The sequence below is a fragment of the Mugil cephalus genome, chromosome 17 (assembly GCF_022458985.1).
Source record: "Mugil cephalus isolate CIBA_MC_2020 chromosome 17, CIBA_Mcephalus_1.1, whole genome shotgun sequence".
Lineage (NCBI taxonomy): Eukaryota > Metazoa > Chordata > Actinopteri > Mugiliformes > Mugilidae > Mugil > Mugil cephalus.
The window spans coordinates 7,646,651-7,673,922 of record NC_061786.1 but is presented as its reverse complement, the minus strand read 5'-3'; the positions used below and the strand labels follow the sequence as shown (position 1 = coordinate 7,673,922).

Below are 27,272 nucleotides of genomic sequence, written 5' to 3'. Positions count from 1 at the left end.
ACGACCAGGTCAATACTTGTAAAATTTCTTACTTGTTGAAGGTAGCCTTTTATTATGATTACACATGGTATACTCTTTCAATACGTCTCAACACTGGTGTAAAACATAAACGGCACCGTCCTCTGTCTGCCAGCAGGTGTCAGTATATGCACACATTTAACAATTTGCTCCTGCTCAGGCATGAGCCAGAGGTGACATATAGCAAATCTACAGCCAAGGCTGGAGCTAATATTAGTTTTGAGTGCATCAGCAGTGATATGAGTTATACTTAGACTGTCACATGAAGTCATCTAGAAAAAATATCACTCACCTGTATCAGCATCTTGACTAATGTTACATCTGCATTTTCTAACCTTGCACAGGGGCTTTCAATTTAAAAATAGTATTGGCCTAAATTCTGACATTTTAATCTGCGTATGTGCTATATGTGTATGTTGAAATAGTAATCTAGTCCTAATACGCTATACTGTTAAGATAAAAATAAAGCAGATAAGATAAATGTTCACTTTAGTGGCAATAGTTTATTTCCCTGTATACAAACAAGAACGATAACTTTCATATGAGAATTACGAGAAACAAAGAGAATTGACATCACAAATCCATGTACAAATATTTACACCGAGTTAATATTTAACAAACTTAACAAAAAAAAAAAAAGCATCTTTGCATGCATCCATGTTCTACTGTCACATAATGCCAGACCTCGTTATCCATTCATCTGTAATCAGTACAGGGTCTGCTGGGTCTACTGGACTTGTTCGTATGGACCTGGGGAGTTTTTCCTGAGAATGATCCACCATGCATTCTGCATTTCTATGCAAATGAATACTGCAACATCCCGCTTCAAGTTCAACATGCCACATATCCAGCTGATTCAGTTAGTAATAAAGTCTTTATTACATGTGGAGAAAAATATAAATTAAACTGTCTCATACTGTCAAGGTTCGTAGTCAAAGGTTTTTTTACAATTAGGTTAGAATTCTTCATTTTTAAAGAGTCTGTTTTGGATCAAAAGAACAGACCATTAGTCTTCTCTACTAAAAAAAGTCGGCTATCGCGTATCTTGGCTTTAAATTGTGTTACAGCAACAATTATTTCACTCGTCTGACATTTTCATGATTTGTTAGCAACATTTATTCTGTTGAAGGCCCAAGTGTTCAGTCTGAAAAAGTAAAGTCTCCCTAATAAGATCATCGTTATTTCGGGTCAACAACGCACACAGATCATTCACAACAGTTGCTGTAAAACATGTGCTAACATGTGCTAACAGGCAGCGGCGGTGCATGGCACCAATAATTGACTGTAAACCGTTTAAAAACTGTAAAAAAACAAAAACTAATTGTTCACTACAGATGAAAACTCAAAAGTTGATGAAAACAACTGTAAAAACAAGTGTTTCCACGAAGAGAACAATGGATCCATTATTCCAACGTACTCCATCATTCCGAATATTAAAACAGTTTATGCACAAGTTCACAGGATTACAACATCAACATAATCGGCTGTAAAATTTGCCAATCCTACAAATTAAACAGTAAAAGTAATACTAAGACACATTTCACATTTCAGTGTGAGCTGTTTGTCATTTAACGTCTGCATCTCCACTTACAAACTCTTCCTTGATCCAGTTACTTGTTCAACAGCAGTTTAATATCCAGAGGTCTCAACTGAATCCCAGCAGTGTGTCTGATCCAAAGTACGAGACTGTGATGTCTTCCGACTCCAAACACAGTAAAAAGAGTCATAGCTAGTCTTTATAGGCTGGTCTCCACCACCTTCGTAGCCTCTGATGCCACCATTTTGATGGAGATCTCCTGCACCAAGGGTGCGTTGGCCTCCTTCCACTTTCTGAACTTGTCCGAGGTAAGCTCTGGGTCCGAGAGTATCTGTTCTATGGTCAGCAAGTCCGCCTCTTTAGACTGCGCCGGAAGAAACAAAGACAGCAAAAAGGGAAAATCAGTAACATCATAAATCTGCATTCAACTCCATTCTGTTTCTATTTATGTATTTTTTTTAAAAGTTCATGTATAGTTATATGGGAAAAACAGTATCAGATGTTTAAAGCGGGCAGACAAATCATGTACCTTTAATGTGCTGTTGAGTGTCCTGATAAGGTGCAGTTTATCATTGACGGTTTGATTTTTACAGCGTTTTATGAAGGAGGCTCTGAATTCCCTTTTGGTGGATGGTTTACGATCTCCTAGTGGCGAGAGGCTGGCCTCTTTGAGATGAATGTACAGCTTCTCCATCTCGTCTGAGTTCTTCCCAAGAGGGCCTGCATCAAAATGAGATCACAACGGTCTGTATCGTCAGCTTACACAACACAACACAAAGGTTACGCGCGGAACTTCCTGTTCTCAGCGAACAAAGAGAGAAAAATGAATAGAAATTTCCCTTATGGGTAATGAATGATGAAGGTAAACACTATCTTCTATCTCGTATGGAAATTACAGTGAGAACAACAGTGTTAAAAATACACTACAAAACTGGAAAGAGAACAAAAATGTGCTCTAAAATATTGCAAAAAACAGAACTTCCTTTGAGAACTAATTCAAATCAAAGTTGTGAGAAACAGGAAATGTTTCCTGGTAACATGTTTCTTGACATACGGAAATGATACACTACTGATGAGAAAGATGACAAAAAAAAAATCCCAGCGGTTTAATGACGAGACAGGTTAGTAGAAAACAAACGAAAAAACTGAGCTTCACCTTTGTCTGGAGCAGGTAAAACGTCCCCCTGTTCGTCCCCGTCCGTTGCCGAGCTGTCCTCATGTGACACCGCTTCCGAGGGAATCGAACTCTCCGTCTCCTCTTCCGTCTCCTCTGGAGGAGGTCGATGCGAGTGGACCTGGGCCGAGCACACCACTGCCGTTTCCCCGGAGGCGGGCGTCGCCTGGGAGACCAGGTCCAACCAGGACTGGCGCTGCTTGGCGAGGGAGGAGGCGGAGCTCTGCGATGTCATGGTGCTGACGGGCGAGGAGAGTGAACCGTTGGCTTCGCTGGGTACTGCTGAGGAGTAAGGTGGAGGTAGGGTACCCTGAAGGGAAAATATAGCACAGTTGGATGAAATAATTGTAAAGTGTAAACCCAAGGCTTTTATTAATCAGGAAATGATTAATCAGCATGTGCATCCTGATCCAAACATCACTGACCTGATGTGTGCTACCGGGTGGACCCGCTGCATCCACAGAGTCCCGCAGGGTCTGCTCAGAGTAAGGCGGAGGGGGGATCTCAGGTGTTTCAGCTTCCTCGTGGTCACTGGCTTCACTGTAACACTCTAAACCGAGGGGAGGACACACACAAAACAAAAAAATCTGAATTCTTAACATGACACATGCTGTCCAGAAATAAAATACAATTTTATCAAAGCTGTATAATAATCTGAAAGATCAGTGGCACCACTGAGTGGAAACGGTTTTAATCGAGTTGCGTTCATTCAGAGCTCTCAGGTAAAAAATGTCAAAGCCGATTTCAAAACCGACCGACGTCAGAAACGGAATTTACTTCTTAAAGTATTTTCCATATTGACAACGCAGGGCTGTTGCTTAAGAGCAACGACGAAGTCCCACAAATCTCTGATGGAACTCACCGGCTGCATTTCGTTCTGCTGGCTCGTACTGAATGGCGGCTAGTCCAAGTTTGTTCAGCCACCTGAGGAAAACAAAAGGGGGAATGGTTCAACTTAAGCACACTTCTGCTAGAACGAGACAACGCGACTCATGTTGCACCGTCATGTGACCTACACATTCATGTCCTCATGGCTCTCGGCAGCGAAATAAAACATCATCACTTGCGGGTGACAGGCTTTGAACGCGCTGAGGAAGAACAGACACAGCAGTTAGGAAAGGATCCACCGGATGGTGCACTGGAATAAATTCAAAGTGTGGGTGAAACTCTATTACACCGATAGCTTTGAGGTCATTTCATGATACCTAGCCCACCATGTGATAACACTTTATATGATCTAAATATAGTTCCCTTTTTCTTCGTAGTCACTGGGAGTGGGTGGCTTTTAACAGAAGCCTGATCAAGATATGACAGTCTTACTGTTTCTTCTTGCACTCGATGGCTCTGTCTATCATGAAGTTGGTGAGGTCGATGAAGCCCTCCGCCTTCTCGGCCTGCAACACACAGGTTGGACAACGGCGAGGGTTAAAACACGGCGATGATGTCAAATCGCCTCCGTACAGTGACACCTGCTGCTGAATTGCAAAAGGCTACTTCTTCTATTTTGTCCTCGCGTGCAACAATGGAACACGACCGGCCCGGCTGAAGTCATCGTGCCAGTAAATCGAACACGTCAGTTACACGTCTGCCTGCATCAGGGCCTGACGGGATGTCAGAGGCAGCGCTACATTTAGGCAAGCACGGTGACACCGCGACAGTCTGCCAGGGAGCCGGTTGTGGAAGACATGAGTATGACTCATGCGAAGCCCCTGGTGCCTCACACCCACATCTGTGACTCAACAGGTGTTAAATTCGTCATGTGTTGAGGCTGTGTTAAGATTGTGCGTTGATGTCTTGTTGTAATTTGCGAAAACAACCTTAGTAACGCAATGAACAGATCTGTGCTGCAAGATTATTTTCTCAGAATCCCGATTAGGAGGGAAAAAAAAAAACAAATAGACGTTAGGTTTTGTCAATTAACAGTCATGAACTAGCTTGTTGTACAGACACAGACATAGCTGATGAGTTAAGAAGTGAAATATAGATTAGGTTATATATATATATAGTTAGGTTACATAATCTTTGACTAAAACTAAAGATCCCCAGCTGTGTTAAGAAATTGCTGAGCGTGACATCAGGAGCTGGGGAAAGCCATTGTTGGTCTTTTCATGCCTTTTCTTAAACATATAATACACAGAGAATGTCTTTCTTTGTTAAATATCCTGTGTTAAACAGGGTTTGTGTTGACCGATTTCAACGGCAGCGTGCTGGGACATGAGCACGTCCACATCACAAACAGGCCCTCCTGACAAAAGGGCGTTTTACTCACCAACTGGTTGGCGTACCAGTACAGGGCCGTCCTCTTCAGCACGAACCAGTACTTCTTCCACTTGATACCCAGGAAGCCTTTGCTCTCTTTCTTCCGGTACAGCCAGCCCTGATGGTCCGGCTGACCCAGCTCTTTGACCGAGATCCGTCTTCTGCTCATTGTGCCATTGCCTGTGCACAGAGAACACGCATAAATACAAAGTCCTCCTCCGCCTCAGCTCAGAGAGAAGCGGAGCCACGGTTAAGCGCAAGCACAGCATTACAGGAAGCACAGGGTTGACCCAACACACAGGCAAGAAAAACATTTCCACTCAACGCAAAGCAAAACAGGCCACTGCGTTTTGGTCAATAACAAAATGCACTCTATAAATAGCACTGAACGAACCCACACAACACGCAGAGACACCCGATTCAAAAGTGCTGTGCCACATGCAGCCTACCTGCTATGGTTTTTAACCAGTTTGAAACAGCAACTCAAGAATTAAAGTTAGCTTTACAGAAGAGCACAAGACGCTGGCGAGGAGGAAGAAGAAGTGAAGTGAAAGTAAGTAAGCGTTGTCTAAAATCCCTCTGCACACCCTAATTGCGGTGCCACTTCACACACGCCCACCGCCGGGGGTCCAAATTACAGCTGCACGCGCACACAAAAAAAAAAAGGTCAAAGTGATGAGAGCTGGCTTACCTCCTCGGCTCTTCTTCTTGGACTTGTGTCGGAGGGAGACCTTTCAGGGAGAGAGCAGAGAAACGGGGGACAGACGGAGGTCAGAGAGCCAGAGGCAGGAGGCGAGAGGGGCAAAACCGCCAGTCTCAGAAGAAGAAGCTGCCTGAAACATCCTGTTTCTCACATCGAGTGTCACATGCATTTTCTCTCTGCCGTTCTCTCTACACACAGTCCACACTCCTCAACATCCTCATCTGCGACTTGACATTCTACACTGTAGCTCGTTCCTGTTTGATCACCTTGTGAGTTAAGCTAAAAGGTGAGAAAAACACCTTGGTCTCTTATCCACCCAGCAACACGTAAAGTCTAAAACTGCTTAGCTTGGTCATCGTGAAATAGGAGAAGTAGAAGTGGCTGCACCTCTATTAAACGTTGAGCAGGGTTTCTATATCACCATCGAGGATAGGTTAATGTCAGTAAAAAAAAACTAAGAGGAAACACTCACAGGGTTGTAATCATCGGCAGCCATAGAAGGGGTCACAGAAATGGGGAAGGCAGCCTGTTAAAAGAAACCAGAAGAAACACCTTATCCACTGATGTGTAGGCAGACAATATTACAGCCCACGGACAAATGGGTAGAAAAAGGCTTTTTTTTTTCCTCCATCGTGACAAGAGGATGTGGCGTCACGGTTCGGCAGCACAAGCGCTGTTTCACAATTTGCTTTTTGCTCTTGCAGACTTAAAGACGCCCATGTCGATGTCAAGAAAATGAGTTGAAAAAGCAGAAGCTGAGTAAAAAATGAAAAAAAAAAAAATTGCGGAAAAGTTTAATGATTGTGAACAGAACTGACTCACAGCTCATAATGAGAGGTGTCAGCAGTTTCATTATGTTGTGACACATACTGCAAGTTTCAAGAGGTGCTCGCACAATCTTGATTATTCTTCTGAGGTGTCACTACTGGTGTCTTTTCACCAGACATAAAAACAACAAAAAACAAAACACATAACCTTTCACTATGCAACTTAACATCCTAAATGAACAATGAAATTGAGAAATCCAAGTAGCCATTATTGACTAACTTCCTCTGCAGTCTTGAGTTCCCCATTTGCAAAAGGGACAAAATGAGAGAGAACACATCCACAGAATACATTTAGCAAGTCTTTTGTGAGACATTATGAATCCAACACTTCTCTGCAGAGCTGACAAATCTCCCTCACGGTCTACGTTTTGCCCAACCTTGACATTTTACACCGCCAGATTGCGCCCCACGCAAGAAAAACCGGCCTCAGGAAATGCAAAAAACCAGGTGGCAGGTCGCTCAGGGAGCCCTGGGTGGTGTTGCAGTTGTTTCATTCAATCACTCACCACAGACTCAGTCCACATATGCCCTCAACCAGAAGAGGAAATAAGACAAGACCTGTTTTTTTTTTTGTTTTGTTTTGTTTTTTACAGAAACAAGTAGTCAAGTGTTAATGCGCTCTGAGTGACTGCAAAGCACTGACAGAAGTCTTATCTGAATTCCCTTGTATCAGCCTTCAGACACATAATTATGCGTGCATACGTATTACTGTCTTGCACAACATCAGTGCATCACGTCTTGTTTTCCGGGCGCACTGGCTGCCTGTGGTAGCTTGATGATGATCACCACATAAACCACAGCACTACACTGGCTGTCAGTGCTTGTGTTTAGTAACTAACTTCCTGTTGAAGTCAATATGACTTGAGACATCCACATCTGTACTGTATATTCCCTTGCCTTCCTTCACTGATGTGAGCAGTAGACCGACTACAGACAACAACCAGTTTGGCTTTGCGTCTTTAAAGATCCAATGAGAGCAATTAGGGGAAACACTGAAGCAAAACACTTTGGTTATGCAAAAGAAATCATCGAAACCCTAGCAGAACAAAACAGTGACAAATAGCAATTAAGAAAAAATCCCAGGAATCCCATGAACATAAATACTATTTAAAATAGTGTGTGTTTCTACATATTCTAAATATTTTAAGCTCCTTTCAGTAATCACTCACATTTTTCAAATCGAAAAAAACACAAATAATAAATAGCAGCGGTTATGCTCTATCTAGCAGCGTTAGCACGTAGCTTGCTGTGTGGTTGTTTCGGAAAATGTCAACAGATGTAACCCAATTAATTAACCCAACAAACCGTACCTGCCACCACAGCCTCAGCGAAAGTAGATTGGCCCGACAGCTCTGCTCAAAGTCTGACCAAAATTTGGAGAGCATGTCCAGGGCCCAAAGACAAAGAGAAACTCTGGGAGCAGGAGGAGGCCCGGCAGGTTTCAGGTGGATTCAGGTTCTACTTTGGGTGTTACCCTCCACACTTCACAGAGGAGGAGCAGCTACACCCCAAACCTTGCAGCAACGAGAACTACTATTGTTTTCGTTTCTTTAATGCATCTATGAGCCGTGAGCTGAATTTATTTAGAGTATTTTTTTTTTCAAATGTTGCACACAAAATTAAAAGTTTCCCCCCAAAAGAACTCGCTGTTATCACATATGACCACTGGGTGTCGCCAAGTCCCCGCTATGTAACCGCCAAGTATGCAACCAAAGACTAAACGCTCAAAGGACACGGGCCCATTCACTGTAACTGAAGCACAACTTAATACTATTTATTATAGCTAACGTCATTATATCAAATAAATCACATGTAGAATGGTCTGACCTGCTTAGCTGAAAAGACTTATTTGGGTAATTGAAATCATCTGTTATGATTTGCAAGAACGTTTCAAATAGCCTACAAATTCCTTAAAGGAGCGCGCCGACGGAATAAGTCTCATATATCAGTAATATGTTAGGGTCATGACAGAGCTAGATGACTGTTAAAAGGACATTTCTCACTGTTACTGCTTGAAGGGACGTTGAGAAAACCACCAATGTCCGCCGCCTCAAAGTAGAATTCGGAAAAACAAGTGTTTCATGTTACAGAGTCCACTCCACGCTCGGGGAAGCTGTGGCCTGGCCATCAACACCCCTCACTCTCTAAGTGGGGAGCCAGTTTTCCAGCCATAACACCACTGCTTGCGCTGTATCTGCGCAGAGGCTTGGATGTTCTGGCCTGTGTCTGTCTGCGCAGGGATGGCGGCAAACCAGCAGACACATTCCTGCGTTATTATAGTCTCTAATTCATTTCTACTGAAATAGACAGGGGCCTCTTCTCTCTTTCCACTTGCTATTGTACCGCAGCGATCGCTCTTAAGTGACCACAGAGAGACCCCCCTCCCTTTATATCTCTCACATTCTCACACTGTAGCTTCCTCTTTGTCTCCCCTCCCATTTGTCACCCCTTTTCATTCCCATCCATATCAAGTAACTTGCTTTTGTTACCCCCACAAATCCTTTAACATTTCAATTAAACGTGCTGAAGTGAATGGAATATTTCAGGCCAATTCACATTCTTGTCATTTCTGTGATGAGAGAAACGCCTCAGCGTGTCACTTTGGGGGTGATTTAAAGAGGCTTTTAGCCAAAACCGTGTTTTGGTGGAAGTGAGGTAATCTTGCCTGCGACTCGAGTCAAAGGCCTCCAGGACTCAGGGGAACGCTGATTGGTCACACCATTGTAGCACTCAATCTCCCATCACGATCCATGCTGAGAATTGTCATGGCACTTAGTTAACGGCCCCCACTGTCCCACCCAGAAACTGAGAGTACAGAGTGGCTATTATTCGGCGGGGGAATCTCACACAGTGTAAAGGGGGGGAAGGGCGTGCGGGGCTGGAAATGATATCAGATTCTAGCTCACTCAGTTTGGTGGCCCGGCCGGTTGACCTGGAAATTATTGCGACCTTGGTTTAGATCTTTTTTTTTTTTCAGTGAAGCTCTAAGTGCAGTATCAATAGACACTAAACCAGGATTTTGGTAGCGGTTGAGGTTGGCTGTGGCTGTCATACCTGTATACTTTACACAACGACAGTGTCCTATATACTCTATCCTATATGAATGGCTGACAGCAGGGTCAAGGTTTCCTTGTTTGGTGCAACCATGAGGTCGCAAATGGATCATAAATCTGTCAAAATGTCACTTGTTCACTTGCCACGACCGACTATGCGCCTAATCCATCTGACCCCTGTGGAGGTGTATGAGTGGCATGTGCCACTGAGGGATCCACAGCAATCCATAGTGGTTATGTAGTACATGTCTCTGTGTGTGAAGAGACACTAAAAAACAATCCTCAGTTTATACTAGTTGTTGTTTCTTTTTCACATCTGCCAAAACTAGCTGGGACACGATCAATTTTCCACCGGAACACCAAAACCAAAGCCTTATTTGCAGCTGTGTAAGGAAGTGCTTCGAGCTAAATGCTAACATGCTGCTGTTGTAGTCTCTATCTGCACCATTTTTGGTTAGTGGGATTGGTTAGCATGGATTTATAACATTTGCAGATTTAGCACTCAGCAAAGTAAGGCGAAGACTGACAATATAATACGTACAAAATGAAAAAGCATTGACAGTGCAAGATATAAATTTACAATTTACCCTGCTGGGGATTTTTTACAGATTTAAAGGCTATATTAATTCAGGGGAACTTTTATATATATGTATATAAAAAAAAAATTCCATGCCAATCCAATTATTTCATTTCAAGTATCGAATGTCAACCTCATGGTGGAAAAAACCCGGGGATCACCACAGTCGTTAAGACGAGTCCTCTGAGGACAATGACTGTCATAAGTTTGGATCAACACAGAGCGAAGGTGCTAACTTGGCAGTGAAGCTTCAGGGAGTAGATTCAGAGGAGCAGAGGCCTGTTCGTCAATGAAGTCCTTTCACACGACGAACACGATCCGCCGGTTGAATTTCTGCGTACTTTCTGGTGGTTTGTATGTGACAGAGATCGGGCTGGTGCTTTTTTATCTCCATGTGAGATGTAATGAGGATGTAATTGAGGGTCTCGGTTTCAACGCCTCCCGCTGAGGCCAGCCACATTCCGCAAATCGCACTGTACACGCAGCGAACTCAGATATAAGGAGGTGATTTCACAGATTGTGTGTCGGATGCGGTGATAACGTGTTACTTACAGCTTGAGAGAAGGACCAGGATCGTATGTGCGGCTGGTTATACCTGCAAGAAGCAAGACGGATACGTTAAAAGTCAACACAGCAGTCGAAAGGCTTTCGGAACGCGCCACATAAATTAATCTCATGCGCCGAGCAGCCTTGGCCAACATCATCATACTTTGGCTCGGACAAAAGTGTCTTTTAAAAACTTCCAAAACACACTCATTGCTTCCCAGTTTACTCATAACCACTCATTATCTTTATCTGCGTTCCAATCCGGCTCACTTTGATTTGGCCTGAACAAAGACGGCGCGTCCACGGAGGCCGTCTAAGGGTTGGTGTTTAGCTGGTGTACCAGTGCTCCTGATAATACGTTTGGAAACCAGCCACAGCGGCATGGGCAGACGAGAAGCTCATTCCCAATGCTCAGAATACTCAATTTACCTCAGCTGGGCCTCACCCTGCAATTTCAGAGTATGAATTTGACTCATTTCTTTCCTGCCTTTTGATTGCTGACATTTTTTTTCGCTCTCCTCCTCCTATACCCTGTAAATGTTCACATCTTGGCCTCCTTTTTTTTGCACGCTTAAGCTTGTTTGCGACGCTTGTGACACCTGATGCGTCATCCCGTTTTATTCCTTCTTGTGAGAAAAGAAACGGGTTTGTTTTCACGGCCTGATAAACCAAAATTAATATGACACTTGATTACACCCGCTGTCAGTCAAATACCATTTTCTTCACCGGTGTCACACGTTGATGAAACACCAGCAGCCATGAGTCATCTGCTTTACTATAGCATCTAATAGGTGTGGCAAATGTGAGTGATGTGTTTTGATCAAGCGTGCAATAAACCGGATGTGATGCTCTGGTGGGAGGCTCTCAGAATAGAAGTGCCGGGGAAAGGTGGGGTTACCGAGCCAGGCATTTTAGTCAGCGATTAATGCGTTAATGTGGGGAGTCACGCCTCCTCAGGCATTACATCCGAGACCTGAGCGGATCCAGGGGATCTGGAGACGGAGGAGCAATCCTCGATTGTCGTCATGTATCGCAGCGGGGTATGGGTTATTTATAGTTGGAAAAAGAATCAGGATCTGTCATATGAGCGACATTTGTGAAGATTCCTCAGCATGTGATTGTGTTTCGGAGGTGGACGGACACGTCGGTGCGTGGGAGATGTTGGCTTCCGGAGGTCCAGAGAGACAAATGTGTTTGCAAACGCTATCATTCGGCTGAATAACGAGCTCTAAATGAATTCAAAAGTGAAAAGTCAGGCGTGTAAAGCTCGGAATTTTTTTTTTCCTTGATCATAAAAGCAAGTATTCATTTTTTTCTTCCATTTTTCAATGTGTGATTTGCCGCCGTCTCAGCATCGATAGGGGCGGGGCCTACTGTGTACAGGAGGTACTTAGTCTTCTGCCTCCATTTAGCTCTTTACTAAAACATGTTGGACTCAACGTGTATCTAAAGAAATTTAAATTTGTGGGCGAAAACCAAAATAAGTATATAAAAATATCTAATCAACCAAAGATTTTGTGAACCCCCTGTTGAAGACCTATAGGCTACACTCTGTGTGTTTGTATGTGTGTGTGTGGAAGAGGAACTCACCGGTTGAGGAAGTCACTGCTAGAGTGCCAGTCAGATCCCTGCGATACATAAAGATTTAAATGTTAACGCGTGAGCTCTGAAAGCCTCAGTTTGCCTGAGACACACCAACAAACCTTCAGATTAGTTCTCCTTTTGTGATTATTTTAAAGTAGCTGCAATCGTTTGTGTGGTCGCACCTTAAATTTAACAGTGAAAGTGAATTATCTTTACTCGCAGGGAATTAAATCATACATGCGCTCAAAAGCACGCGACAGTGTTTACAAATCAAAGCATTCTTTGCATCCACTTATACATATCAGTGGTTGAAGAAATAAAGGAAGTATTTAACAAAGACAGAACGTTTTCATCCACATGCACGCACTAGTAATAGTTCTGTTCGCTTGTAAACATGTGTGATGTGCAGGCATAAATGTTAGTGGTTAGCAAACTTATGCAGTGGTTTAAACAGAGCGCAGGTAGCATTTAGGCAGACCACAGGTTTTCGGAAAGTGCAAATTAGTGGGGACCGCAGGAGACTACAGCTCAGCAAGCTTGGGCAGAGCAAGGCATGGGGAAGAAGAAGTGAAGGACAGATAAGAAAAGAGCCTCCTCTCGACCAGTAAATACATGCACGGAGAAAAAAAAAAAAAAAAAAAAAAACACGGGCGGAGAGTTGAGAGCGGTGGGCTATCCTTGGTGGCAGCTCAGATCTTCAGTTCCTTAATGAAAGCTGCTGATCCTTCTCAGGGTCTTCAAAATCAATAGAAACGAATGGGCAGGTAATCCTAACCTGCAGTTTAAATGTTTAAAGGACAACATATGTGCAGGACAAAGATCCCCTGGTGGAAAAAAAACCCACTTTGACCATATGGTCCCCCAGCTGGACTTTAGAGTTCATCAAAGAGGGAAGTGGTTGCACAACCATCACGGTCTGAGATGGAGAGAAAAGGTAACTTGACATAAGCTATCCCATTTCACCACATGCTTAAAAAGCAGAAGCAGGGTTTAGCTCAAAGGTCAAAGCAGTTTAGAGAGACGGTGTGGGGACTAAAGCTGCCTTTCATATACAAATAGCTGCAATATTAATTAAGTATCTCATTTAAGTATGTATGGATACAGAAAACAAATGCCAGCCCATGTGCTACGGTATAGTTAGCAGTCATTTCTCATTCACTGGTAAAATAAAGACAATACAAAAAATTCACTGAAATGAACTCCAATTTTTAATAAAACGCTATTCAAATCTTACAAAAAGGCAGATAAAGCAACAACAGACACGTCTTCCCTGCAGTTTCTGATATAATACTGTCATTCTGTCTGATCTGCGCGAGCTAACAGAAGGCCGTTCGACCTGCGTGTCCTAAAAGATTGGTTCAAAAACACTGGCTTTAAAAGACCAGTCATCACTGTCAACCAGCTGTACATATAGCATAGGCCCTTTAGGTGGGTGACTGCAGAGTAAACTGAAACACAGGATATAAAAGTTTAGTGAGTGGAGTGCATAGCCTTAAAACATGCACATATATTTGCTATCGACAAGATATAAACACCCTTTCGGCTAACCGATGCAGCATAGTCAACTGAAGTCAAAATCTTGTGCATAGCTTACAAGAGGCAACCATTGGCAGACGGTAATGACGGTAGCTTAACGGATAATGAAAAACAAAAAAGTTACAGGAAAACAAAAGCAGTTTCGCTAACATTTTTACACAGTTTTATTCACTTATAAATTATTTATCCAAATAAAAACCAATGAAGCACATATGAAGGGATATCAGGCAAGTCTTTTTTTTTTTGAAAACAACAGTGTCTAAAGTATTAAATAACGGTACCAGATTTGAAATGAAACATGATATAACTTAATATGTACAGAGCATAATAAAGCAATAAAGTCCATAAACAGCACACAAGGCAAAAGTTTTCTAAACTGAAACAAGCTGTGTCCTCTGGAGGCTGAGGCTCATGGTCAGAGATGAGGGTTGTGGGCAGTGTTAAAGGTTCAATGACTTAATGTGGTGAGCACTACAAAAGCAAGTTTGGTTGAGGAGTAGTAGTTGGTAGTAGTAGTAACACCAGGGAAGTATGGAGGTTTGGGGAGAGAGGAGTGTGAGAAAGCCCGAAGCTGCCAAAAAGACAGCTGGACGTTAGATATCAAAGGCACTGAAGAAGGACACAAGACAGGAACAGGAAGCCCCGGACAGGAAGCACATCATCAGTGAGTCAATAGCTTAAGCCGCGTGATCCAACTGACCAGTAGTGAGCGTTCTGCCGACGTGCGCTTGGAGATGGGGGCTACGGGGGCCTTTTTCACGTCGTCCTGGTAGGGGATGGTGGCGCTGTTGTGGAGGTCTGAGTTGGAGTAGTAGCGGCTGCCCCGGATGTGGTCCACACGGACGAGGTGGCGTTCCCCCGCGGGCCTGTAGGGCGGAGACACCGCGGGCGCCTCCTCGGCGATGGTGGGGATCCGCTCGTTGCTCAGGTATCTGTACAGGAGGTCTTCACCTGGAGCAGACGCACAAGTATTAACAGGAGATGTTTTCAATAGTGCAGGGTGCTAAGAACCATAAGTTGTCATCCATCTGTTCTCTGATAACACTGAACGAGTACAGGCAGACCACAGAGTCCTCAATCATACACTGAATAAGGTTTTGCCAAGTATTATTAATGTGAATTCTACAAGCCCCCTCATTAAGTTGTCATCAGAGAGCCCATAAATACTTGCAGCAACACACGGCATTCTTCTTAGGCTGGCAAACAAGACTGCGTATAAAATGTGTAACATGATGAGAAAGCTCGTGTTTAATGATTTAACCTCCTTATGGAAGCTCAGCCAACGCTTTAAGCCGCTGAAGTGTCACCGCGCCGGAACTCTAACTGACGCTTTGGTCTTACAGATGAATAAAAACACAGTTGGAGACAGGCTGTTATTTTGCACACTCAAGGAACTTTAGTTTCCAAAGATCTCGAACATAATTAAACACCACAATGCGAATGAACTGTCCACTAATTCTTGCAGCCAAATGCTACTTCAGTGTTTAACCTCCTGAGACCCCGTGTCCTCGTATGGGGACGTTAAGTTTTAGGTTTGTGGGAGCCTCTTACTCTTCTTCATTTAAACTTTTATCCTCATGGTGTAAAAACACGATAGAAGTAATTTAACAAAAAGCCTACAAGATACAAAACCTCAGTTTTACAGTTTACTTGTTTATTTGTGCTTATTAACTTTTCTACTTTAATATAAAACACAAATTCTATCAATAGCAATGAGCTGTAACTTTGCTTATTTGCAAGTACTTGATTGAGGACGCTGGGACTTCATTATTTGCAATTCTGCTTTTGCACAGCAATGTTCAGACATGAGAATTAACAGTTTTATATTTTATTACATATTGGTGACTTTATTATGATATTGATATAATATTTATATTAATAATAATATATAAAATAATCCCAGTGTCCACACATGAGGACATCGTTTTTTCTAAAAATTACTTCCTGTTCAAAGATGATGAACCATGATTTATGGTTATTAGGTCCTACTAATCCCAAATAAAGAGAAATTAAAAATTAGAGAACAGTTTTCCTTCCGGGTGGAACACCTGATGCCCTAGAGATTAGTTCCTATTTATAGACACGCATCACAGCATACATTCAAATGTATTTCTATTGTGGCTCCTACACTCCTCTTATCAGAGAGCTCTTCCAGATTTGACTAGATCTTTTTTAAAAGATTACATTCAATAGTTTAAACGCTCCTTGCTGGCATTTTAAGTTATTCACCAATAAATTTAGTCTCTTCTTATATTTAGTAAGAGGAATTCTATGGTTCTTCTAAGATCTGTGTTACAAATATGCTTCTAAAGGTGGGGTTGAGGGTGGTATTATATTTCATAATAAACCAATGTGAGCACATTTAAAATATGATGTTCCAGATGGTATTATACAAACAAATCCAAGAAAAAAACATACCTTTCCTTCCATGAGCCCAGGGTTTAGCATAAGGATCATATATTCCAACGCAGGTGTCCGCTGGCATGGACAGTGGCCGAGGCTTACCTTAAGACAAGAGTTTTATATTTGTGAGTTTCACAACTTAACTGACTACATGTTCACTCAGTATCTGTCAGTGGAACATCCCCAATGAGAGGCTACTACTGACCACGCGAGGGCTTATGCTCCCTCATCCTGGGCTGTATCACGTTGGCCTCGATGGGACAGCCAACGCTCAACTTGTCATAATCGGCGACTGTGCAGCGCCGTCTGCTCTCCTGGTCCAGGAAGGAGTTGGGTGACTCAGAGCCCTTTGTTTTCTTAGCAATGCTGGAGAAGGATTCCGTTCTCGCCTCTCTGCGTGAAGGAACAGATCACAGTTTATTTAATCACAGGTCAACGTGACATTCCGCAGAGTAACTGTACAAAGAAGCACAACACAATGACAATGATTTGTAGGCGAGCGATGTTATGTTAATGGCCCAAGTCTAATTTCAGTGAAATGAATATCACAAAGTTGTGGATGGTGAAACACTCCTCGTTGCATAAGGACTACGAGTGGTGGGAGCGGAGTGGGTTGAAGACAAGAACAACAAATGTGCAGTAGCAGGGGGAAGAGGTGAGGTGATTATCCACCAGCCTTAAAGTTCTGACTAAAGTTGTTTCACTGGTTAATACTTTTTCTTAAGTTTTTGAGCTCAACCTGCTGCATTAAAATCAATAAAATAAACATATAGTAAGCAGTGCAGGTAAAACAGGGCGGCTCACCGTGGGGTGTAGGGCACTGGAGGAGGAGGGGGGATGTACAAGTCCAAGATAGCTGGCTTCTCCTTTTTGGTCGACCCATTAGCTGAGCCGCATGGAGACTGGGCTCTGATCAGGGAGGAATTAGTCTGAAAAAATACAGCACGACAATTAGTTGAGAGAAGCTCTCTGATATGATCTACGGCATGCATCGACCTATCCCTTCTCACCGAATGTATATCACCCGTTCTCGTTTCGTCAAATCTCACATTAAAACTAAATATGACTTGCTGGCAAATGGGAGGAGTTCCCCAGATGTGGTGAGACGTTTAAGTGCTCGTGTGCATTTCACTGAGCATAAACGTTCTTGTTTGAGCTATGGAAAGATTGTGAGTGAAGTCCAAAATAGCCTGCGAGGCACGCACTCATTTCCCACAGTTATGTTTCCCAACACTCAACAACACTGTGTCCTTGGCTAAATGTACGACTCGTCTCTTCGGAGAAGATGATACATCTGCAGATACAGTAATGACAAACTAAACATCCAACCGATGATCTCTTGAATCACTCCTCTCCTTTCTTCTCCAAATAGCTGCCATGTGTAGATACTGTCCACTAATACAAAGCTGAGTGTCATTCACTCTCGTACGAGGGTGACGATTTGTCTCTGCCTTTTCCGTCTGGAGCCGTATTATCACAGATAAACTGAGATGGCTACCTCTGATATCGCTGTCAACTTGTTAAGACAAGAAGCTCGCACACATGCCGACATTGAGCACCTTTGTGTTCAGAGGCTCTTTGTTGTTCTGAGAAGCCCACTCCTTACTGATATGATCTCATCTCGCCCTCTCAGCTATAAAGCAGGCTGCGCATGATAAGACAGTGCCAGAGGTTTGGCCTGTTGCTGCCTCGTCCTTTAGGAGGGACTCAGGTGCAGAGATGTGGCTAGGTTAAGCCTAATGTGTTCACATGATGATGGATAGCAAATTGGATTACACTCACATAACCTTATTGGCTCAGCATCCTTTGACCTTTCTTTGGGAAAATAAAGAGCACCCATACACAATATTTAAATCCTATTATTGTCTTTTAATAGCACCTAATACGAGCTAAGCAGACACAAACACAAGAAGCGGGCAGCTTTATCTCTAAGACTGAGTGACATCACAGGACTTTGTTTGCCTCCATTGTTGTGCGCCAAGAAAAACTCAATGTGGCATTCAATACAGCCGGCAGCGTTTTCTGGGTGGCTCTGTCTAAACTTGCTGCTTTGGAACCAACTCCCTAAAAAGCTGATAATTGGTTGACAATGATTAGTCGCACAGGGTTTTGTTTATATTCGAGGAAGAAAGGAGGACGTGCGTACACGTGAACGCGTGTGTGCATGTACCTGAGGTACTGGAGGCTTCCAGCGCATGTTCTTAAGTGGAGCAGGGGTGAAACCTGTTGTGCCTGTGGGCCTCTTCTTAAGAAGTAGAACCACGCCTTTAGGGTCCTCCCTCAGTTTGAAAACAAGATTTTTCAGCTGCCAGCCCACCTGGTTAACAGAACGCAAAAAACACACACACTCAGCTCTATTAAAATCCCCACTATGTGCTCAGTTTAAGTGCAAATATGTAAAATGTTACACTCACCACTGTCTGCTGGTTAACCTGGATCACCTCGTCCCCTGCGTGGATCTTCCTCGTCAGGTCTGCAGGCGACTAAACAACAAATGCACGCACTTTCATTAACTTTTATTCGGCCTGATTCCAACTGTCTGGCTTCGCAACTCTCGTTTCAAAAAGGAAATCTGATAAACAAACAGCCCAGAGTTCAAAGTCATAAGAAAACGCCTCCCTCTGTGTATGACAATCAGTTGAATTGTTTTTGTGTCACACGCACGCCAAACGGGATTAACGAGTCATTATTTATGATGATTCAGGTTCTGATTCATGATTAGGGACCGGAGGCGTATGGTTCCAACCGTGGCATTGATGCTGGCACGTTAGTCAGCGACCGGCTGAGTGCCTCAGTGCGGGGAAAAGGTAGGACGGTAGTTAAGAAGGTATTCCCTTTACAGATGAGCAACTCTTAACTCCTTCAGATATCGTTACAAGAGAGTTAAGAGGAAGGTGAGGAGGAGGAGAGCGAAGCTATGTCAGCTTTGTTTTTAAGACTGAGCGTACCTCTGTGTTCAGAGGCTGAATATATTCACTGGTCAGCGAGCTGTTATACTTACATGCTCTGTGGTTCCAGTGATGACATGTAACCCATCATATGTCGACTTGATGTACATTCCCTGAATTTAAAAAAACAAAACAAAAAACAATAAACCTTTATTTATGATTCGGGTAAAAAAAACACAATATTCCCTGAGGGAGACAAGTGTATGCCAGAGATGTGAAGGCCACAATTTGACACACATTGCACACATTCCTGGTCAGCGATTCCAAGGAGGAGCAGACAGCAAGTTTACAGTTCATCAAAAAAAGAAAAAGAAAAAAAAAGTCCTCACCAGACCCTCGCCTGGATTGATATCGGTCAGCTGCACTTCCTCCAGGCAGGCGGACTGGCTCATCAGGGGGTCAGAGGTGGTTCTCACGGTCTGATCGCAGATGTTGTTCAAAATCTTAGACTGCAGAGGAAAAGGCAGAAAATGCAACGTGGGTATAAAAAGCCTCCAGTGGAGCATTATTCCTATAGTAGTCAGTGGAGTTATTGTGCGGTTTACAGGTTACATCATTCATCGTTTGTTAAACTACTCCCTATCTACATGCCTCTTTGTTTGTGTACGTCTACTGCGAAGCTTAATGGGCAAACAGGCACTATTAGACTGCTATTAACCGGATGTAACAGTGGACGCACAACACTGAAACAGTCCTGCGCACACACCCCTTCTTTGTTCCTCACTCGTTAAAGGGCAAAAACTGTAATTTGTCATCATTAGAGGGTTTTTTTTTTTACTCTGGAGCATTTTGTTTAAAGCCAGCGCTTTAAACTTGACGTGGAGCTGTGCTTAAGGAAAAGCCCAAAACACGAGAACAAAAAAATGAGGACAAATAAGATGCATATAGATATAGAAAGAAAAGAACGTAGACAAAAAGAAGGGAGTACAAAAGGATGGGACAAAGATGACTCCATTGTTGTCTTTGGGCTAGAGTAGGCCCAGTGTTGAGTAGGCCCATGGAGTCTGGAGAGTGTCAGCAACAGGAAACACTGATTGATGGCTGGGGCGTATTAGAGCCGCCTCCTCCTCCAGGATCCTATGGACCGGTCTACTCTATTCACTCAGAAAACTGACCCTTCCCGCTGAATGCATGTCACACGATCTCTACCTAAAAAGACTTAAATTACCTTTTGCCGCTTTATGGGAAAGTCTTGGTCTCGTTTAGTTTACAATATGAGAAACAAAAAGTAGAGCTACAGCATACTTACAACTTCCAGGATCTTTTCCTCCATCTCGTAAACACTGCAGTCCTGTTCCAGAGGAGACAATGATGGCAGATTAGGCTTGAGAACAGTAAACAACAGGGAAGAGGAGGAAATGAGTCAACGGTATGAGAAAAAGAAAGAAAGTATCAGGGCAGAGTAAATACAATCACATTTTCTCACATAGAACGGCCACAAATAAACAGCTTTTCGTTTTAAATGACCTCTTTGCCTAAATTATGTGGATGCTAAAATCACATAATGTCCTCTGTGGTTAAGTTTACTATACTGGAACGTGAAAACTATATGAACACTTGAGCGGTAGCAGCTAACAACGTGTAGGGAAACATGTGATCATGCGTTCAGAAAACCATCCAACCAGTTCCAACGTTTTGAAAGCAACTCTGCTTTTTAGAGTCGCAAGTGTGTGGAAGTCTAACAAGACGATAGCTGTGACCGGACGAAGGAGCCACCGATAAAATCTGCAAAGTCAGCCGGGAAACTGTCCTCCGTCTCCTCAGAGTCTCCCAACATAGCTTTCATGCAGCTGGACTTGACACAGCTGAGGCAACAGCCTCCCCCTGACAACTGTGGACGGGCCAATGGTTAGAGGGAAGGGGGTTCACAGTGAATGTGCTGCTGCTGGTGGTGGTGGTGGTGGTGGTGGGGGCTGCCCGCTCATGAAAATGGCCGTGTGCTGGAAATGACCCAAGGGAAGTCATCCGTCAAAACACAGGTGAAATGCTTCTGTCAAAACCTGAGAGCACAAAAGAATAAAGTCTCTGTGTCTGGAAAAGCCCTCACAATCCACAAGCCTTTGTCAACACAAAATAAACTGGAGCTGCAGCCCTTACGGTCCCAGCGACGTGCATTGGCATGTGTCGTGCATAAAGCCTGCTCTGTTGCTCTTTGTAAATCCATTGTGCAGACAGCGAATGGGGGTCGAGCTGCTTCTCCCCATATTTCCATAGCTTGCACATTCCACCGGGCTAAAGGGGAGCGTGTGTTTTCAAACGCACTTGGCCTCGTCGTCCTGTTGGTTTGTTTGCGCTCGCGAGGTTCGCATGTCTCTCCGTGGCCGTGAGCGACGGCTTCACATCGAGGCACGACGCATCTTGAGCTTCCCTAAAATATTCTTTTCAATCTGTGTTTGAATCCCCGCTTGAAGCTCTGAGCTCTGCTGCTTTATGTATTATACATGTGACTTTACCGAGCAGAAAACAGAAGAGATGAAATAAATTCAAGGTAGGAAAAAAAAAACAATATAATAATTTGACTTACAATAATCATGCTCATGTCCCAAAATCATGTTTCCATACAATGTATTTATGTCAGTCAAGAATGTACTGCGGTTTCAGAGGGAATTGCATAAATTCTTATGTAAACAAGCAACTGCATTTTTCTTTTAAACGGGCCCATGTTTGGATGACTAAACCGTTGACTGCGCCAAGAGGGATGAACTAAAAATACATATTTCGCTGTTTAGAGGTCATGAAGTAAAACAGTGTAATTATGAGCTACAGACATGAGTTGTCTCTTTCATATTTACACAACGTTTCTCTTACTTCTCGGTAGCAAATCATGTCTAAACACGAAATCCCTCGAAGATCTGCGCGCAACATCAAAAGTTCTCCCGTTTCTTAGCATCTCAGGGGCCAGATCCTAAACTAAGCGCTGTGAGAGGCTGAGGGACAATTCCCTGTGTGTACTGATCCCTCACATTATGGACTTGATCCCACAACCAGTGTGGATCAGATGACTCCGTGTGCAGCTCTCCGGGCCTTTGATCTGCCACCAGAGCGGATTTACATGGCCGAGCAATGAAGTGGCTGAGAGAGAGGAGCGCTGGCACGGCGCGGTAACCTGGACTGATTTTACACCAGTGGCAAATAAAGGCCACGGACTGCAGCGTCTGACATCCTGACAGTCATATGGTAACAATATATGAACGCGCTGATGGATGCACTTCATGAATCCCAGTTTTGAGCCTACACGACGGAATCTGTTTTTCTACTTTAAAAAAAAAAACAAAGAAATAAACTTCACATGCACAAGCGGGAGGCATGAACAAAAGACCCGGGGGACCGATGAAAAACGCACTCTTTGAAAGACAACGACCTGCAGGCCGTTGGGTCGGCCAAGATGGGCGATGCGTTCACGGTTTTACAGCCGTGCCTCATTGTGTGCGTACACACAGGCTGCATTCAGGCAGAACACATAAATTGTGTGATCTGAAAAGCCCTAATTCTTGGCTGAAGTTCATGAACGGCCCGGGCAAACCTCACGCCGTCCTCCCCCATCATAAAACTAATCACTGTGGCAGACTGACGTGCAACCTCTTTTATTAACCAGTGCTTCGCATGCAGGCCCAGGAGTAAGGAAAAAATAAAGCGACCGAATGCTCCCGGCTAATGAGAAGCAAGTCAGGTGCCTTTAAAAGCCTAGATGTTTAAATCGCGGGATTAGAAATAGGCCTCCCTCATCTGACTTGCTTTAAAGCTAAAACTGCATCTATCCTCCAGCTGCGAGAGGAAACTAATCGCCGAAGTCTTACGAGACTCTTTCAGCACCTACCAGGAGTTTACTCTGCACTACAACCTCTCAACTTCAAATGGCAGAGTGAGAAATGGATACCCCCCCCGCTCTCCTGGACGGCCACGACCGAGACACCCACAGTAAATCACCGGAGCTGCTGAAATCCCAGACTTTAGCTGGGAAATAGGCACTCTGGGAAAGGAATTAATTTTGATGCAATAACCCTCTAAAAAATGACACCTGCGGTCTAAGCAGTCACGTTCACCTTGAGCGTAAAATGAGTTTCTTGTAGGCTTTGCTTAAGATAAGCCCATGAGGGGATAAAATACACATACAGACGCTACGACTCCTGACGAAACTCACCAGCTCCGTTTGTTTAAAAGTCTGTATGCATGACCCACCGCCACTGGTTGCATGAAACGGGCCGCAAATTGTACCATGATGCAACGGCAGAGCAATTCTCTGCAGAAAGTAGTGGAATACAAAGGACGTCTGCTCCTGCTGCTGCTGCTGCTGCTGCTCCGGGTTTATCTGTTAGCCATCTTTCTGGCAGTCAGAAGCGCCGCCTCCTCATCCCTGCATTAAAACCTACACGCAGGAATTTACTTTCAGACACTTCGGTCTCCCACTGCGAGCATCTCGGAGCAGCAAAAACAGGAACCACATGGCTGAAGGAGTACAGCGGCCTGGGGAATGTTGGCAGCCGCCTTTAAAAGAGCGCTCGTGGGTTTTATGAAACTGCAAACACAAAAGCGACGTTTACCATTAAACGTCCCCACAGCGAGGGGGTCTCCTCATTAGCCAGCGCGAGGAGGAAAAGATCCCAAGAAAAACATCAGTTTTTGCAATAATAGCGCTCAGACTGCTGGCTTCGGGCTTCTGTCATGGCTGCCAGACCACATTTCCCATAACGCTTTTCTCCTACACATTATCCTGCATGTCTGTGCCTCTAGGGTGGTATGTGCTCAGTGGAAAAAAGCTGTGTGTGTTTGTGTGCATATTTCCTAGGGGCCGGCTACACGTGTACTGTCGAGCTAAGTGGCGTGCAGACCTGTTGAACTGTGGTGGTGAGCTCCAGGCACAGCTGAATGATCTTGTTCTTGGTGGCTGTGAAGTCACTGATCCCTGTAAGAGGCGTCCTGCAAGCAGACACGGGGAGAAAGTGAGAAGATTGGAAACGGGGCGACAGATCGCAGCGTTGCGTTGAAGTTTTTAAGCCTCGCTCAGAAGGCTGTGTTTGTGCAACTGGCCACAAAAACACTTATTACTCAAGAATGTCACCATTCTGGTGCCATTTTATATCCTATCTGCCTCTTTGTCCCCTCATTCCATCTAAAACGTACACTTATGATCTCCAAAATGACTCCCGAAACCACCTTGCAGTCTCTGGAGTATCTCATTATGGATGATTATATTTGATTAGAGCAGCGGGCTGACCTGCGGATGGGACATAACTTCGTGTAGAAAGAACTTTTCTTTCTCTAAAGTGGATCTATTTTATATAGAGAGTATAACAGGAGACAAAGTGCCATAAAAAAGAAGGTGAACAAATAGCATTTCACACTAGTATTGTTTAAACACTGACAAACTAAAAGAACAAATAATAAAACTGGGTTAAAATTTCTTTGACAGAGTTCACAGAAATGTCTCATCTCAGCATTGCAGCTATCATTTATACAATGACATCATTGCGCCCGATTTAGCCAAGCCTGCTACAAAAAGCTTAATTTCAGCCAGCTAACACTTAATCCTGGCATCCTGCTTAATATGCTCTGCTTTTATGGTGTAATGTGTTTGGAGCAGGTCAATAAGAGAGTACGGGGTACTCTGCCAGTTTCTGCATATAGTATTAAGTTCACATGCAGTGGCTGGTGTTTTAAAAATGATCTGCTTGACCATTATGGCCAAAAGGGTTAGGGTTAGGGTCAGAGCTAGGGCTAGGGCTAGGGCTAGGGCTAGAGCTGCATTCGCTTTCCTTCAGGTACGTGCAGCACTTAGTGACATCTGGCTTCGTACCTGTCGAGCCAAGCCAGCAGGCTCTTCGCGGCGCCGATCAGCTCCACCACAGAGGTCAGGAAGTCGTTGGGCGGCTTGCGCGAGGTGCTCCCGTCGTACGCGGGGCTCTTCCTGCGGTCGGACGTGGCCATGTGCAGGCTGTTGGTCGCGGCTCTCATCCTCACGACCAGATTCTTCAAGTTGTCCGTCTCCACTCCATAGTTCTGAAACGGCGAAATGAGATCAAACGTTTCAAATTAGGCAAGGATGAGAAAAAACTCTACACGGTGTACACCTCGGAGGGATGCACTTTTTTTTTGTCTCCCAGGAAGACATGTTGTTTCCTGCACAATGAATGTCTGTAATCATTTCTTTGACAGATATAATTTAAGTGCACTTGTCTGTGAGGGAGGCATTGGCGTGATGTTCCACCGCCAGCCTCTGGATTTGTGCCAGGGTGTGCGTTGAAGGTGTGCACGTGCCATCACCTGAGCCCCGTCGAGTGGGACAGAGTTTGCATTGTGGTGCCGTGGTTACTTCCTGCCGCTGCGTTCCTCTAATTTATAGGTTGTTAACATGCACAAAGCAGCCGTGCTCAGCATCTTAAAGGGTCACCAAGTACAGCACACACCAGCTGTCAACTGAAACCTGCGGTTAATGTGCATCTGTCTTTCGGCGTTGGGATCGAAAAAAACACGACTGGAATAATGCGTTTGCTATAGGTAGGCAGACGAGGGCAAGTTTGGCTCTTGTCCCGGCAAAATATCAGCTTACCGGGCGCCGCGTCGCTGCCAGCAGTGCCGCTCCGTGTGCGACATGCCAGCAGCTAAATATGCTTTGCAAGGAGTGTAACAACACGTGTTTGGCAACCAACAAAGGAGATCTGCAAGTGGTTAGTGTCTCCCTTTATTCCACTGCCACGCTCCAACATGCGCTCAAAAAACATACAGATCAATTCACTCATTTTAGTCCCTAAGAAAACACTGGAATAATTGGACTAGTCAAACAGTAGCTGTGTGCAGCTTTGCTCACGCCACTCCTGGTGTGAAAGGGATTGTTGAAAAAGCATTAGAAGGTGCATGAATATAGTCAGGGGATACATATGAAAAGGAGATTATTTGACGGTTTGGATTCTCAATCAGCCGCGCGCACGTTCAAACTTTTAGCGCGAGCATTTTCCAGATCAAACGTCTCCCCTGGCTTTCTCATTAGCAGGCTAATCACAGAGTCACACACCGGCTCTGACTAGCTCACAGATGTCCAGCGAGCTTTTGTCCTGCGTTTGCCAGCTGAGCTAGAAACCACGTCTGAGGAAAAAATCTGTCGGTTTCGGTCGAATATGATTTTTCATTCCGATAACAACATTTCCAGCCAAATTCTTTCAGCGTTTTTTTTTTTTTTTTTTTTTTTTTGTAAGGGGCACTGCGTTAATCTACAATAAACATGGCAGAATCTTTTTTTTTGTGTGTGTGTGTGTAAGCTCCAGCCAGACCACTTTGAAGAAACTATATACTGATGCAGTGTGAGTGTCCTTGGGAGAAATGGAGACCGGCTATCAAAACACAGAACTTCCTGCCCTCACCGCAGCCATCACAGATCTGACTGTAAAAGATACAAATGTCTATAGTCTGGATAAAGAGCACACCATCTCATCTTACATTATATCTTGGGACAGATTCACTACTGGGCAATAGTAATAAAAAAAAAAGACAGTGTATCTGTTAGATACTGTGCGCTCAGTGGCTTTGGGATCCAGCTAACGTATGTGTTTCCGTGAATAACATGACGCGAGTGGACTTTGAGACGGATGCTGGGGTCTGAGAACAAATAAAGATGTGTTAGGTTTCAACGCGGACTCTGCAGAATACATCACTGCTAAGAGGAGTCCAGTAAAATGAATTGAAATGTTCTTTCTTTGTCCCTAGACAGCAGTTTGGACCGTGGGCGGAAGAGAAGCATGACTACGAATGTTTCCTACAGGGCTGTATGCTCGGTCATTAATCGTCATGATTTTGGTTCGAAACAGCCAGGACATAAAGCTACTACGAGCACACGGGCCTCAACGTTTAAAAATAAATAAATAAATAAGACCAAAGCCAAAGCAGCAACTGAACAGGAAGCCCGAACAGTAAATAAAGCAGGGGAAAGTCGGGGGAGAGTGTGAGAAAGTGCGGGGGTTTTCGGGTGCCGGTGGCCTGAGTTCCTGTCGGTAGCAATGACCTTGCCTCAGTTAAAGCTAATTGAATCTGGGCCTCACTTCCTCCCACGGGACCTGTGTAATGCTGAGGCCTCATTCTTAATGAGAAAACCCTCTAACGGACAAAAAAACATTTA

The 27,272-nt window shown here is 44.0% G+C and overlaps 1 protein-coding gene across 1 annotated transcript in view; it reads right to left on the bottom strand.

Moving 5' to 3' along the window:
* Positions 1–501: 501 nt before the first annotated feature.
* The window catches only part of LOC125023519 (connector enhancer of kinase suppressor of ras 3-like), a 43,187-nt gene continuing 16,416 nt past the window's right edge, over positions 502–27,272 (bottom strand). The window contains exons 3-25 of the mRNA XM_047610836.1: positions 24,960–25,162; positions 23,995–24,082; positions 20,415–20,456; positions 19,495–19,614; positions 19,219–19,278; positions 18,632–18,700; positions 18,388–18,534; positions 17,022–17,146; positions 16,423–16,610; positions 16,233–16,319; positions 14,515–14,765; positions 12,285–12,322; positions 10,701–10,743; positions 6,164–6,217; positions 5,680–5,719; positions 4,999–5,168; positions 4,050–4,123; positions 3,746–3,817; positions 3,592–3,653; positions 3,155–3,279; positions 2,712–3,039; positions 2,085–2,275; positions 502–1,919 (exon numbers count right to left, since the gene is read on the bottom strand). Of these exons, the coding sequence (XP_047466792.1) occupies positions 1,755–1,919; positions 2,085–2,275; positions 2,712–3,039; positions 3,155–3,279; positions 3,592–3,653; positions 3,746–3,817; positions 4,050–4,123; positions 4,999–5,168; positions 5,680–5,719; positions 6,164–6,217; positions 10,701–10,743; positions 12,285–12,322; positions 14,515–14,765; positions 16,233–16,319; positions 16,423–16,610; positions 17,022–17,146; positions 18,388–18,534; positions 18,632–18,700; positions 19,219–19,278; positions 19,495–19,614; positions 20,415–20,456; positions 23,995–24,082; positions 24,960–25,162 (2,742 nt within the window). The 3' untranslated portion in view covers positions 502–1,754. The remainder of the gene's footprint in view (positions 1,920–2,084; positions 2,276–2,711; positions 3,040–3,154; positions 3,280–3,591; positions 3,654–3,745; positions 3,818–4,049; positions 4,124–4,998; positions 5,169–5,679; positions 5,720–6,163; positions 6,218–10,700; positions 10,744–12,284; positions 12,323–14,514; positions 14,766–16,232; positions 16,320–16,422; positions 16,611–17,021; positions 17,147–18,387; positions 18,535–18,631; positions 18,701–19,218; positions 19,279–19,494; positions 19,615–20,414; positions 20,457–23,994; positions 24,083–24,959; positions 25,163–27,272) is intronic.